Source organism: Schistosoma haematobium, chromosome 3 (assembly GCF_000699445.3).
Source record: "Schistosoma haematobium chromosome 3, whole genome shotgun sequence".
Classification (NCBI taxonomy): Eukaryota; Metazoa; Platyhelminthes; class Trematoda; order Strigeidida; family Schistosomatidae; genus Schistosoma; species Schistosoma haematobium.
In genome coordinates, this window is record NC_067198.1 from 26,267,246 (window position 1) to 26,283,150 (window position 15,905).

Genomic DNA, 15,905 nt, shown 5'->3' on the forward strand with positions numbered 1-15,905 from the left:
AAAGACGGTGAGCTTTTAGGAAATGTTCAACTAAGCTGATTCTCAAGATAGAGAAGCTCTCCGATGATGCTTGACCGGCTAAACTAAACATGTTTTCATTGCCACATCGATGAACCAGAGGAGACTTGTTTGCTGTTTTTAGATTACTTAGTGATAAATTTGCGTCTGATATGTCCTCACTTTTCCTGTCTTTCAAAACGGAAATTACAAGGACTCTCCAACAAAGTTCACAAGACCTAGATAAATTACTTTTCAGCTGACCATCGACTTTCTCAACGAATCATCAACGAATGGGACTCATTAGCCCAACACGTGATTGACGCTCCATCTGTCGACTGTTTCAAAAGAAAGTTGAATCAACCGAGAGACCACGATGGCCCAAACTAACACAGACCAACAAGCCCCCTGTCCTTTCCAAACTGAAATTAGAACTGATATATTTTCCTTATGTATTCAAAGACAAAACATTTGGAACGATGTTAAATTAGGACGATGAAAAGGCTGCAAAATAAACGAATATATACCTAATGAGCTGGAAAGACGGACCTTATTCGTTCTGCAAGAATGACTTGCGACATCGTTCACTGGTAAACAAATATTGTAAAATAGATATTTGGAAGCTGAACCTTTCGGATTTGAATTTTCGACACGCAGTCAAGGTCTCGCGTGTATTCATATGTTCACGCTACTATGATTTTAAGGAGTGCTGTTGGCTTTCTTCACGGATTGCTATACAAACCTTATGGATTCTGGGTTTTATCACCGGTTTTCATTATCTTGGAGATTTTATGTGGCTTCATTATCATTGACAAAGTACCATGTATGTCGCTCTCAATATTGTCTAACCAGTTTATAAAATTTCAGATACTGAAATTGACTGGGTTGCGTATATGCAACAAGTGAGCGGATTTATAAACGGAACTTTAGACTATGATAAGTTGGAAGGCCAAACTGGGCCTTGTGTGTAAGTCCTGGTTAGTGAAACATTTTTCTAGATATCCTGCCGGACATTTATATGTTTATACATTCCTGCACTGGCTTTCAGGTGGTGGATCCCTAATCAGAAATGCTCAATTTGTATTCCTTGGGCTTTATATAACAACACTGGTGCTGATTTTCAACATATACAGATTATCATCCCAGGTATTAACTTCTTCCTTATCAATTCACTGTAGATCCCTCCTTATGCCCTCTTTTTTATGTGCATTATGTCTTATCGTGTGCATTCAATATACCTCTTAAGGCTTTTCAACGACCCGGTGGCCATGCTCTTCCTTTATGCCTCTGTCAATGCACTTCTATACAACCGTTTTACGGTCAGTAGCATTTTGTTCAGGTTCGTTCGATTTCACGGACTCATATTTTTCTAATAAAGTCTGTGAAAAGCAGTTTACTATTGTCTTATGTGTTTGATACAAGGTTTTGAGAATGTCGATTTTTTTGAAAGATTAACCATAACTAAACAAAATATCACTGACCATAGCAAATGTGTCCTACTCCGTCTTCAACTTGAGTGCTTCAGTTATATCGTTATTCATTATCATCATCTTTCATTGATAGTATGAACATTTATGACTTAATAACATGTTGGGTGGTGTTTTTTTACCTGGCCTAGATATAGATTAAAGTTTGCCGTTACATTTTCCACTTGGATGTAGTCTGTCAGTTTTTTAAAATAACCGTTCCTACCAAAGGTATGTATAAAAGTATCACAAGAAGCCTGTGGTGTCCACTAGTCTTTCGTGTTGCTAGCATAGGAAGCCGTTCTTCAAGCAATAAAATGATTCATATATAGCAAAGAAATAGTCAATTATCTTCGTATGCATATATGTGAACTTTCTCAGCACATCATGCATGTTTAACAGACTGTGGAAATCACCCGTTTTTACCACTCGTTTCAGGATCCAGTGGAAATGAACTAAGAACTTAAAAGTGTCGGTTACATATCACAGTTTTTAACTTCGTAATAACTAAGGAAACAATCATTGATGTATGACTGTTGGTTGTGCTGCTGATCGAGCAAAAACAGTGGTCGTCTAGTGTAATCGTACCGAAAAAATCGAATTTGGAGCCCTATGCTGATCATCGTGAAATTTAGTTTACGAATTTTTATACCTAAAAATCCATCCAAAAAGAAAAGACCTTAGATCTATATGTTTATTGTCAACTAAACTCAATGATCTGTACTCTTAAGTCTCTACGCGCGGATAAATCTGATAGGTTTTTTTTGCCTCAACATGATTAATTCAATATCCTTAGTCAAATTTATAAGACTGCAATTGATCATCAGTAAGTACTGATCATGTACAGTGTTTTTAAATGTTTAGTTCTTTAGTGGTAATGCTTAGTTTCAGAAGGACTATACATCGAACCACAATGAGCTGTGCGTCGTAATGGAATACTAAGTGCTTAGGTTTGACTATGTGTAATTATTCCTCTACTGACTTGGAGGATAACACCTATAAGTGCTGACCAACAGGGAAACATATTTCTAGTACCACATTTGTATTAAGTAGTGACATTAGCATTACTTCGCTCTTACGAATTACATTCACTCGCGAAAAGATTGTAATAGAATTCTAGGGATTGTAAGAGCTAGACATTATTTCATAGTAGTTGCTATTTGTTCACCTAGTTAGTTGTGTTTGATTATCTAATTTTTATTTTGTAGTGGTTTTCACATCTGTTCTCTACAAAATGTATTGTAACTCAGGCTTGTTGAGGATAATTGAACCGTTTCATTTCAGGTACTGTAACACTAATAAATTATAGCAATATATTTTGTAGTCAGGCATATGTACAGCGTTTGAATAAAAGAGACTTTGGTTTGGGAAGTTGTCACTTTTTTTGGCTCATATACCGCTTGAATTATACACAGATCTATGCATACACTTATACATGGTTGCTGAGCTGTATTTGTTAAAAGAATGGTATTCAGTGCTGTCATGTAAGGTATTACCATTAGGTTTATGAAATTTTTGTTCCATTCATCATCCGTCGCCCCTTACTTTCATTAGTATTTTTTTATTTCGAATAGTCTTGGTGTTTCGGTGAAAATGAATATATTATTGTTCCTTCCTGGTTTCCTAATTGTGTTGGTATGGCACAAGGGAATTTTGGAGACAATAGGTCACCTGTGTGAGTGTTTCATCGTTCAAGTGAGTTGTAGTGTTTTGTTTAATAACATCTATTTTCATTTGTATCGTCTTCATCTTATTTGTGAACATTGTTCGGAAACTACAGTCCAGATTTTCAGAACTGGTACACCGCATAGTGCTTGGCAGTAAGATGGTTAGGACAACATATAAAGCTGTTTTTATTGATGAAGTTACTTAAACGCTTTTTCAACATCATGTTCAATTCTCTGCGGTGAAATTTTGGCGCTGATGCTTTTCATATTGTAGTTTGTTGTTCATTAACTACACACCAGGTTTGTTTTCTGTTAATCGACAGTCCGGACCTTGGAAGGTCAATAAGGTCTCACGCCAACAAATCAAGTGATCTAACAGATAGACTAAGAAATTTTACTTGAGTTTTTAGTTGAATCTAAATCATCTTTAGTTACTAGAAAGTAGAATAGAATTTCCACAGCATTAAGTTTTTCGTCCATTTGTTCGTCATCAGATCTTACAATTTTTCCGAAGTCAATGTGGCCAGCTGTGTCATCGTTATGCCTTTAAGTCTATATAGCTAGCTACTTAAATGAACACCTGGATATTATAACCTAGCATATTGAATAATTTATGCCACCATTTGATTTTTATAAATTTTTATGTATTTCAGCTGGCCGTAGGTACACCTTTTCTATTCCACAATGCATGGGCGTACGTTAGCAGTGCATTTAATTTTGGTCGTCAATTTATGTATATATGGACAGTCAACTGGAGATTTCTACCAGAAAGTGTATTTTTGGATAGGCGATTTCATATGATTCTACTAATCTTGCATTTATGTATGTTGTTCGTATTCTTCTGGAAGTTTATTCGGTAGGTTTATCCTGTTTTACATATTCAAAATACTACACTAATCATATATCTTTTCATAAAACTAAACATGTTGGACGTGGATATTTTTATTGGTAATTCAATCCTACCTCTTTCAGCTGAAAGGACTCTTTCCTTTTTTGTCAGAGAAAATGTATAAATCACTATGTCAGCTTTCTCATAAGTAGACGACTGATATTTATTGAAGTCAGGTCACTGTCGAAATTCCACGTTACTTGCTTTGTGGTTATTATAAAAATCACTTCATTATTAGTTCATTCAAGCATAAATATAAGTTAATCTTATTCTTAACTGGCTGCTATTTGACAATCACATATGCATTATTTGACTAAACAGTACAGCTGACGTCATTTCCAGAATATACAATATTTTGGCCCCCACACTAGAGAAATGGGTACTGCAAAAAATCAGAGTCGAAAAAGTGTAGCACAATTAGTAAATGATTAGCTTAAACAATGGAAATAAACGGCACCTCTCAAAAATTTGACCATTACACCGTTTATATGGGGATCAAATGATTTCCTATTTTGGTAACTTTCAACCTGATCATTCTGATACTTTCCATTTTATTAAATGTATATAACATCCAAGATCAAAATAATTAGTAGCTTGGCTTTAACACATTCAACATAGGTTAGTGATGAGAATGTTATTTTTCTGACTTGAACTTCATATCGAATCAATATTTTAAAATGTATCTAAGTGCTTAATATAAAAAGATATCTAAGATCGGTTGCACACTTCCTTTTCTGGTTTCATATTTTTTACATCCTTTTTGGAAAAAAACTAGTTTCGGAATTCGATGACAAGCAAACCCGAGTACCACTTGTGTAGCTGATTTATTGTAATATCTTTTACATGTATTACTTACATTAGCCGCCTCTGTGTCTAAAAGCGGTGATTTATCAGCACATTTGCTATTACAGTGCAAGTTTTAACATGACGGGGACAGGTGCTTTTGTTTTTAATGCTTTCTAGTCAACTTTCCTATAGCGATATATTCAAAAAATACGATTATTTTCATGGTATAAAGTATGGTTTCAGAAAAGCTCCAAAAACATAGTAGTAAATTTCAGAGAATCATGCATACAAGCAACATATCAGTAACAGTACTCTTCACATATCCATGCTTTTCATTCTAAGTGTAAAGAATTCATAATCAGTTGTGTTGCAGATATATTTTACAAAAACATAAATAGATTGGTCTTGTAGGCTAAGTCTCTTAAATTAGTTACCTGCAAACATCTATATGTAATAATCAAGATTTGGAAGGATATGTGCTAGAAACTAAATATTCCCTGGCTTATATATATACATATATAACTATCGTTGATGATGGTTATCCCGGAACTTTTAAGCTAGGTAAAACGCTTAGGTTTTGGTGCGGCGTAACTATCTGTTACGTTCAGTGATATATCTCTCATTTAAAATTATATTCGTTATAATATTATACTACAATATTTCATTATCACCTTTGTAGCTCTCGTGGTGGGATGAAAAATTATTTCTGTATATTTGACCCTGAACGTGATTCAAAGTTGGATCCTGCAGGTAATATCTAGTGCGTCTTGTTTATCTGGGAATTTGAAGATACACATTCATGGTTTTTGCAATAATTGTGTTTTAAGCACGCTTTTATTATGACTAACTGCATAATATTTTATTGTAGTTGCCTACCGTTCCTAGTTTGGAGGCTTCTTCATCCTTCTTGTGACTTCTATAAACATTAGATCTATTCCTTGAGAACTAAGAACCAAATTTAAATAAAAAACACTTATTCCTATTTTGTCTTAATTTTTTACTGGAATCAGTTGTAAAAAGCTACTAGTTTTTGAAATATGAGCTGATTCTGTAGCTAAAAATGTGTGTTGTAATATAGTTAACTTACTTTTTATTTCAGTGAATGTTTCTTACTGCTCATCAATCCAATTGATATCAAAGGCTATCATTTTTCCTAGCGATACTCGATCCGCATCTACCTGATAATCATCGGGCTATGTATTCGAATACACTCAGCTTCTTTTGGCTAAGGCACCCTTGTTTTATCACTGACTCAAGATAGATTTGACTAACAGACCTAGTAAGGAAATCGCTTAATTTGTCTGTTGTGTTTGTTTTTAGATGGGATAAGAAGTGAATGCGAGTGTAACGGCTATAATTTTCACTTGAAAAGTACAGATTCATGTTTTGAAATTCTCCAAATATTATGTAGGGTGAGGTTATATTAGTTCGATTTTCAGGTAGATAGGGGACATCTCTCTGTTAGGATTTTCTGGCACTTAGATTTTAATCTAGTTAAGAACTGTCAATATTTATTGTCTCTTTTTTCTTCGGTTTTGATTCTTTTGATTAAAATTCAGCTGTTCTATATCCTATGTTCGTATGCAATTTTGTTGGTATTGTTATCAGCCGTTCGTTGCATTACCAATTCTACGTTTGGTATTTTCATACAATTCCATATTTATTGTGGTGTGTTAGACGTTTTTCCACTCCTGTGAAGTAAGCAATGACATTTTTAGCCGTGTTCTTCATTACTAATCTACACTTCTTATTCCCTATATTCTCTCACTTATATATTTCTGATAACTTGTTTTCTAGTCTTTCTGTCAGTTAAAGGGACTGATTTCTTCAACACAGCTTTCAAAATAACTTCCTTAACGATTTTATCGACCAAGTTTACATCTCTATAAATCTCAAACCAATCATATTGTGACTTCGTAGACTTGCATTATGTCTAGTTCTAAATTCTAGAGCTCAGACCATCCTTCTTTCACTGCGGCCAAAATAGGTTGGGAGCAGACATCATCAGACAATGTCTCAGTCATTCCAGTTAACTCAAGTTCATGACCACTATCTGATTTGTATCCCTTATGTAATGTCTTATCCGCACTCAGTGGTTCTGCCGAACTCAATCGATTTCCCAAGGAAACCAGTGGCTAAAAATCTATTACGTTGTGTTATCCACCATTAGGATTATGGACCTGAATCATATTTTCTAAAATCTTACAAGTACCTGTCATTAATATACATGATTGTTCAGCCGTAAAACAAGTCCAAAACAGTAAAATTTATCATTATATTTGTAGTTGGAAAGTAGACCGCTTAGAAGCTGTCATATAAGCTAATTACCATGAGTCCTTTTTAAACCAGCGCCAGGTTGCTTTTATTTATCGTCTGTTAAAACCGCCTGATTTTTCGAACAAATCCATTTTATTATATATATATATATATATATATATATATAATTATTAACCAACCGGATGAGACTACAGTGTTCTGTTTCAAATGCAATGATCTTTTCTATACACTTGTCTACTCCCTTGTGATTGTTCATTTTTTAGGCTATTAATTCTTGGTCTTATTGAAATCAGTTGGAACACCTATCCATCAACAATTTTGAGTAGTGGTTTACTAAATTTATGCCACTTAGCGTTGCTAGTTGGATTAATTATGGAATTAGTGCCAATTAGATTAGCATCACTACATGTCAAAAAAGAAGTTGTAAATAACTCCGTCAGTACTCCTTCAAAAAGTCAACCACGCAAAAAAGCTTCCAAAAAATCATGGACTGGTGGGAAGCACAAACAAGCCTAAAGTGTTTCATTTTGGGGAGGAGAAATTGTAAATTCTTAGTACGCTTCTTTTTGTCGACCAAATATGCCAAAGGTGTACGGTCAATTGACACTGAAACTGTTATATATGTGCATGTGATTGTGTAAAATAGTGTAGCTTTTTTGCAAATAAATCCTGATAATTTTTTTGTGGTAACTTTATTTTGACGCCAGTTGGGTCGGACGATAAGATTCACCACTTTTGTGGTGTCAACTGATCTGACTCCAATCTGAATGGACGTATGAATATCCCATGAGTATATATTTTCCACTTAACTCTGTATATTACCTAGGCCAACCCCATTTGTATGACGGCGGTAATAAGAAGCCAAATATGAGTGGCGTTGAATGCATTTATTCCCGGCATTAGTTTATCCTCTTTGATGGAGATTTGCTCTCTGAGCTGGATGGTTCGGTCGTGGAGCTTTCATCGTTCTTCTGAACGACACCAGCACAAACTTCAGGTAGAAGTCTGCCTGAAAGCTCCACAAAAAGAATCGCTGCACAATTTCGATTGTGGTATTTTTTAGATATTAAATAAACATAATAATTAAGGTAGTAAAGTTGAAATTATAGATCACCAACATGTTTTAAGCTAAAGCTATTTCAGCGTTCTTCGTTTAGCTTGTTGTAAACATTGGTCACCAAATATCTTGATTGAACTGATGTAAGTTTATTGAAACGTAATTAGAATTTTACCTAAAGACATTTTTATTCTGTACCAGAATTGTGACTATAATTGTTAACTATATGAAAGTATGCTTTCAGAGAGCAAACGTGTTTATCCTTGTAAATGAACGTAGAATTATTTCATCATGATTGCGAGGAGTTGTCATAAACATATTTCCTAATTCTCTTCATATAATAATTGATTTGTCCGATCCAATATACTGACTCAACTCTTTTCCTACTATACTGGAAAACAGTGTGGTGGAATATCCTTAATTAACTGGGCGTTACGTAGGAATGAAAGACAGTAAATTTATTTATACAGATTTTTTAAGTTTATTAAGACATTTTAAGGAATACGGCTTATACGTTAATATATTTTACGATTAATGATCGTTTGTTTTTTATTAAAATAGTTGTCTGTTTCCCGTTGAAATCGATCGGCCTTTTTTAAAGTTTAACGCCTATTTTCATTGTATTGTCGAAAATCATTTACCTTCGGTTGACCAGCAGAATGTTAATAATAATTTTATATATTCTGAAAATAATAATTACAGAATTCACGCCAGTTTACAGGCATGATCAACTTGACATAAATAGTAACATTAGATGTAGAGAACAAACGTGTGATATAAGTTAGTTTTAAGTATACTAGTTCAGTAATTGTTTAGGTAGTACATGTATTACAGCGACCCAATGCATCAGCCGGGAACTTTTAATTTTTCTTAAATGGACAGCCTGTTGATTTGTGAATGGTGTAATTAAGGTCATTTCATGTGCCAGATCGAATTAATGATAATTATCTACAACTAGAGAAATTAAAACGAAAACAGAGAGCACGGAACAACAAAGCAGTAATTACCAAAATATATGAATCAGGTCTACCTAAATGCATGTGTCATGTGACACAGTGATATACTGTTGATGTTATTCAAATTAGTTAAACTTGCTAGGGACGGTGTTAACATAAAGTGACAGCAAGTAGGTGGTTTTATTTAGGGAATACACTAATAGAAATGACTAAACATTTAAAGTTCCTATAATATCACTTGTGAAATGAGATACACTTACAGGTGCTAGAACATTCAATGCATTTTCAGAGGAGCGGTATGCATCGATGCAGCGAATAAATAATGGGTGTGATTTTATCGTACGAATAGATTGTGATAGGTTATTCCAGAGTCTAGAAAATTTACAGGTAAAGTAGTTCATATAGAGATGATTTAGAATAAGTTTGTCTCACTAGTGACAAGGAATTACGGATGTCATAATGAGAAGTTTCTGCATATTGAGTCACGTGATTGGATGTAAAGGATAGTTTATTTAGTAGTTTGAGGAAAAAGATAAGATTTAGTTTGAGTCTCCTCTTCCATAAAGGGTCTATCCCAAGTTTATTATATCTAGAATTATAAGGTACAATCAGCTCTGTACTGATTCCAGCCTTAATTTATCCTTTATGCGCGCACTGCTAAGAATAAACGTGCAATATTCTAGAAGTGGTCGAACACAAACTTTGTACATTAAAATACGTGACTCATTGTTATAAAGGTTTCGAGTTATGTAACCTACAAGGTGTTGAGACTTAGGGGTCTGTTTCAATATCTGTTCTGTAAACGACAAGTTTTGGGAGTATCTAAGTCTGCTACTGTATGTAACCATTTATGGTAAGGTCTAGGTTGAGTGATGTATAGCCGAAGCATATCTATCCACATTTAGCCGTATTAAGCTCCAGTTGCCATTTTAAGCACCACTGTGCTACCTTGTTAAGCTCCATGCTGATGCAATTTTGCATATTTTCCAGCTCATGTGGAGAAAGTGAATATACAACTTTAAGATCATCTGCATATAGAAGGGGCTTATCCAAACGAAAACTTTCACAAATATCATTGATAAACACTAAAAAGACCAAAGGGCCTAAGACACTACCTTGTATTACACCACTTCTAACAGGGACAGCGTTAGACAATGAAGAGTTAATTTTAAATATTTGATGTCGATTGCTTAGAAAGGAATCAAACCAAGCTAGCAAGGGACTTTAAACCCCGTAAGATGCGAGTTTACTTATAAGAAGTTGGTGGCTAACCATGTAGAAGGCTTTAGAAATGTCCACACTAATCCTTAGCTACGTAGAGAATAAACTAAATTAAAGAAATCAAAATGACATGTCATGCAAGATCGATTTCTAAGAAATCCATGTTGAGTATCATTGATAAATTTTCCAGCGAGTAAATAGTTGGAAAGTTCATCACTTATGACTTTTTTCATAATCCTAAAGATGACTGGAGTAATATTTATCGGCCGATAATTGTTCATGTCAGTCTTATCTTTAGATTTGTAACGTGATATAATGTACGCAGTTTTCCAACAGTAAGGGTAAGAACCTGTTTCCATAGAGAGAGTAAACAGCTTTAGAAGAAGTGGAATATCTGGACCAACATATTTGGATGAAATCCCGTCTGCCCCATGACCTTGAAGGCTTAAGGGTATTTATAGCCTTATTAATTTTCATGCATGTGAAGGAGATAGATTTTACTGAGTTGCTAGTCACGCACATAACTCTTGAAGCAGAGCCATTTATGATTCCTACACCATTCGTAAAAATACTACTGAAAAGGCCTGCTATGGTTTTAGAGTCGTATATAAAAGTGCTGGATGCATGGTATATCAACATTTTGAGTTGCTTTAGCGCGTTTATTGAAAAGGAGAGTTAAGTTTTGTACCTTTGAGTTAGTATTAAGTGCTAGTATCTCCTCATTAATGGCTTTTAACCTATGTTTCTCTTTAATTTGATTGAAAATTATTGTTATTTGTGCAACTTCCGTGAAGTCGTTTGACTTAAAATAACGATTCTGTAGGCGTCTTAGCTTATTACGATATTTAGCTGGTTTATATAATTCGTAAGGTTTACTAAACCTGTACGTTTTAAGAGGTACACAGGAATCTAAACAAGAGTTAACGATCAGATAGAATTCGTTGATAGCATCCATGAGACTATTACATGAAAAAGGTTATCCCAGTCTGAAAGTTTAATCAGTGAATTCAGGAGGTCCCCAGTCAGCGTGCTTATAGTCTCTATATTGACAGGTTTTTTGAATGGGTCGATTATAAGAGGGATAGACAAGGAGAGCGCAAACTACTATCTTATGGTCACTGCTTTCAAATTCATCGTATACTTTTACAAATAGTGGGATAACATCTCGACTAAATATTAGATCGAGTATACTATCGCCTCTAGTTGGGGTACGAACCCACTGTGACCAGCAATACATGTTAATGGTTGCCGAGAACTCATCATTACATGACCGACAACTACCGGTACTCCAGTTAATCCCAGAATAATTGAAATTCCCAGTGTTCATGGTCTGTTGTGCTAAAAGAAAAACAAAACCTCATATACTTTACATAGTCAGACCATACAATTATTTATTGAATCTTTGTACATCATGTTAATCGTTTGAACCGGTGTTCAATGTTAGGGGTGTTGGAGTCAGCATGAAGCTCCGAACCTACGTTTCATGTTAGTTTGTATTCATTAATTGGGAGCATCTGTAATCTTGTGTAGATTCCTGCTTCTCAGATGAGTCGTCTACTGAACTTTTCGAGTCACAATTGAGATGTTTACACTGATTGATCGCTGAGTAATTACTGGTGTTTCTCATGTTCCATAGTCTTTATTAAATTCTACCGATCAACTACTGTTAATCAGTATTTTAAGGTGATCTGTCATCAAACAATTTCAGATATATATATATATATATATATATATAGATAGATAGATAGATAGATAGATAGATGACTGATTCCCCAGTTCTATATGCTTTTTAAAAAATGTTTAGTGAGTTATCTTACTACTTACTCATGTTGTAGTAGTGTGTTATTTTTGCATACAAATATGTTGCTGATTTATTTTCGAATAAAAGTTTAGTAAAAATAATATCTTTCCAGAACCTTATTCAGCTTTAAATTCGAATGTCATATAAGCACAAGAACTGGCGAAAATCGATCATAATATTTATCTTTCATGAATTAGCACAGGATTGTTAGTGAACAGGAAAATACCCAGGGTTAAATCATTCTGAGTCCCAGGTGTGGTGTTTATAATCTACACATACATGGGAAGAATATCATATAGAATGTTTAGATTCGACAGCATACCTGATAGATGTGAACACTCTGAATTCTAAAATGAATCTTGTATAATTCGAAGTACCCTAATTTATTACTTAAGGTGACTGGTATTTATTTATTAATCTCCGAGTGTTCAAGAATATCTGCCTCAATTTTTATTTAGTGAGAAAATATTTCTAAAATTTTAGTTTTTATGTTTTCAACTAAGTAAGAGTAATCACAACTTTATTGTAAATTGGGTGCATTTTCAGGGGACATAAGTACAGTTATTAACGGCGGACAGGTCACAAAATCAGAAATCCCTGGTTGTCAACCAAAGTCGTAGGGGGTTGTTTTTTATGCGTAAACGAAACGAAATTCGTTTTCTTATTACTTGGTACTATAAATTGGTTGCAACTTCTTATGCTATCGAGTTTCTTCTGATCTAGTTACAATCTTTTTACTCTGAAGAAACCACCCATGGACTCGACACCAAAGATAAAACCAAACCTGTAGAGAGAGAGAGATTAATTTTTCACAAACTATGTTTCAATGTATTGGTTAACTATAATATACCACTTGTTATCGATCAACTAGCAACTTGTTATGTGAACAGTTCACAAACAACATTAGAGTGCAATGTTACTTCCAAGAAACATAACTGATCATTTAGATTGTATGCTGCTTCTTTCTATGATTCTAATAATTAAATAATCACTGAAAAATTCCCATCATATTAAAACACAATTGTATGTACGGAGAATATTCTCTTCAATAATTTCTCATCATGTTCTACAATTATATATCCAAACTAATAATCTATAAAATTGACCAGGTTTAAGGCAAAGTACATCATTCAGAATTGTAACATGTTAATTCTTTTCATATTAGTCAACCAAACGTTAACGATTTTATTTTATATGACAAACAATCCTTGATTTACATGTTACAATTTCCAATGATGTACTCTGCCTCAAACCTGATTTAATTTTATAGGTTATTAATTTCGACATACAATTGTAGAACCTGATGAGAAACTATTGATAGAAATATTCTTCGTTCATGTAGTTAAATAATCGATATTAATGTACGAACAGTACAGATATTGATTATTCTGACCAATTATCTTACTATCGTACCTTGATCATTTTTCTTTGGCGTCATAAGAAACATTGAACCTTCATCTGACAAACAGCAATGTCGATTTCTATAATAGTTCAGTCATTCATATCCAATAATACATTTATAGATACAGATAATTTCGTCATATATTGGACATCAATTTTATTTAGAATCTGGTGCAGCTCTAATCTTTAATCCAAAAAATCAGAAATAAATCATGTAAATTGAAAGCTCTTATAGCAGTCAGAATTAATTGTTCTTAAGAACTTAGTATATAATATGACAGTTTAAATTTTATTTGTTAACCTGTAATTTGTGTGGCGCATATATATTTGGTGCCCCTTATACCAATATTTATGTGTTCAAATAAATAATAGTTGAGAAATATTTGAAACACCACTACTGGAGTTCGAGTCTGTATTCTCTATTTTGGATTTACTGCATACAGGTTGTGTTTGACTTACATGAAAAAGATGTTATGCGACAGATTTGCTAAAAACTGCCTAACTAATAGAGTAAGCGAACAATAATTGATGAAACTGACTGATAGAGAAATGTTTTGTTCATTTCATAATGATCTTTGTCGCTAAAGTCGCTTTTAATGAAACGGCTAGAACCTAGAAATGGACTTTGAAAAATCACAGAACATAAAAGTTGGTTCAGTGGTCCTAATTTCAGACTAGTTGTAATTAAAAATGATCACAAAGTCAAACACTAGGTCATGATCGAATAATTAACATTTTCGTCGTTTTTTGTCCGATATGTAGTATAAAATAATCCGATCATCATAAATGTCGGCACTTCATTTATAGATTACTCTTTTCCTTTAAAAACTATTTCACTTGATATTAGTTTAAATAAAGCTGAAGGGATTCATATGGGGAAAATGTGTTTTTTATGCACTCATATTTTCAGTAATCACCATATCCGCCTCTATAATCTGTATGTGATACGAAGGTTTTTGAGAATTTCTGTTATATCAAAAATCTAGAAATTCATTTTTCGACATTTTTAATTACTTTGTTTAAATTATAATTTAATAGTTGAATCCATGAGTCAATTCAAGCTAGACCACCATGGAAAACCTGGAAGCACTGGACGACCGTTTCGTCCGAGTACGGAACTCCTCAACAGTGCGTATTCACGATCCCGCTCGCGTAATTCGAACCTAGAACCTTAAGTCTCGTATGCGAGCGCGTAACCTCTAGACTACTGACTCATGAATTCGACTATTAATTTATTACAATCTTCACAAAAACCCGTTTCTGATAAATTATAATTGTGTATTCTGGAAAATATGATCATTCATTAAAACAATCATAGAAATTCCTTTTTAAATTTTGTTTTTGCAATCCACAAGCTAACACAAAGAGGTTTCGGATACTGCAATCGAAAGTTACATGGTTTATTCAACTAACTAAATTCATCTGAAAAACAATAATCTACTCAGTATTAAGTTAGGTGAAAATACAAATGGATGTTGGAGATTTGTGATTTCAGACTTTATTTTGTTAAGAAGTAAATATTGAACACCTATTTTCGTTCATTGATATCAGCTTAGTTTTAACTTCATTTCGGTGTGAAGACTAACATAATTTGCGTAAATAACGTGAGAAATTTTCATGCCCAATAACTGAATGCTTCTGTGTAAATGAAAGAGAAAAGCGAACCCTTTTGTAATCTATACATAATGTGAGTACAATAACTGACTGGTAACTAATAAACAAAATATTTAGCTGACTAGTTAGTTAATGGTAGTACTCATCACAGTCTAAAATCATTTGGAAGTCAACTGGAAACTAATGTGACGGGATAAGATGATATTATATATGTCATCACAAGTAATACGACCGCAGACAGAACGATAGTGATGGGGTTAAATTGCTACTTTTGATTTTGATTACGACTGGCTGGTTTCAGTCCTAACTCATTTTTCAGTCGAAGTTACTCCTCAAATTCAGTTTTCAGTAATAAACGAACTTCTGCTCTTATCAAATCTTTTCAATTGACGACGCAGTTACAAGCTCCAAAATATGTCAGTTTCAGTAAAAAATGTACATTCAATTATCGGATGCAGAAATTTATGTTCAAACAATCGAACTCATAATCGCATTCAGATATATTTAATGAGGTAGCTGTTGCATTTTCTACTGCAATAAGAAACAATTTTACGTAGAACAGACCAACAAAGTTTCACTAAGATAAGCTCTGGGCAACGTTCGAATGTTCTGTTGCCGGATTCCATTCATTCCAATAATTTAGTCGCGCTAAACAAACTTCGAAATCACTTTAAGACAGATGTTTTAATGAAACGAATCCTAATGGTAGTATATCAGATACTGATTGTCCCAATGATTCATTTATCCCTAATGAAATTACTAACAAATTTGAG

General features: G+C 33.8%; 2 protein-coding genes across 3 annotated transcripts in view; one reads left to right on the plus strand and one right to left on the minus strand.

Moving 5' to 3' along the window:
• Positions 1 to 652: 652 nt before the first annotated feature.
• On the plus strand, positions 653 to 7,871 carry ALG3_1 (dolichyl-P-Man:Man(5)GlcNAc(2)-PP-dolichol alpha-1,3-mannosyltransferase; the record flags this gene model as incomplete). Of its 2 annotated transcripts, XM_035733163.2 has the most annotated exons (9): positions 691 to 820; positions 865 to 964; positions 996 to 1,143; positions 1,176 to 1,336; positions 3,038 to 3,158; positions 3,784 to 3,986; positions 5,485 to 5,555; positions 6,365 to 6,503; positions 7,346 to 7,871. In XM_035733163.2, 9 exons carry the CDS (start codon positions 691 to 693, stop codon positions 7,596 to 7,598), a joined length of 1,326 nt encoding a protein of 441 aa, XP_035588456.1. In that variant the 3' UTR covers positions 7,599 to 7,871. The 2 variants fall into 2 exon arrangements, with proteins under 2 accessions (XP_051069415.1, XP_035588456.1); XM_051213431.1 differs by having other exon boundaries at positions 653 to 820; positions 996 to 1,336.
• A 930-nt stretch (positions 7,872 to 8,801) lies between these two features.
• The window catches only part of ZRANB1_1 (Ubiquitin thioesterase Zranb1), a 36,809-nt gene continuing 29,705 nt past the window's right edge, over positions 8,802 to 15,905 (minus strand). Inside the window, exon 7 of the mRNA XM_051213433.1 lies at positions 8,802 to 9,093. Within this exon, the coding sequence (XP_051069416.1) occupies positions 9,074 to 9,093 (20 nt within the window). The 3' untranslated portion in view covers positions 8,802 to 9,073. The remainder of the gene's footprint in view (positions 9,094 to 15,905) is intronic.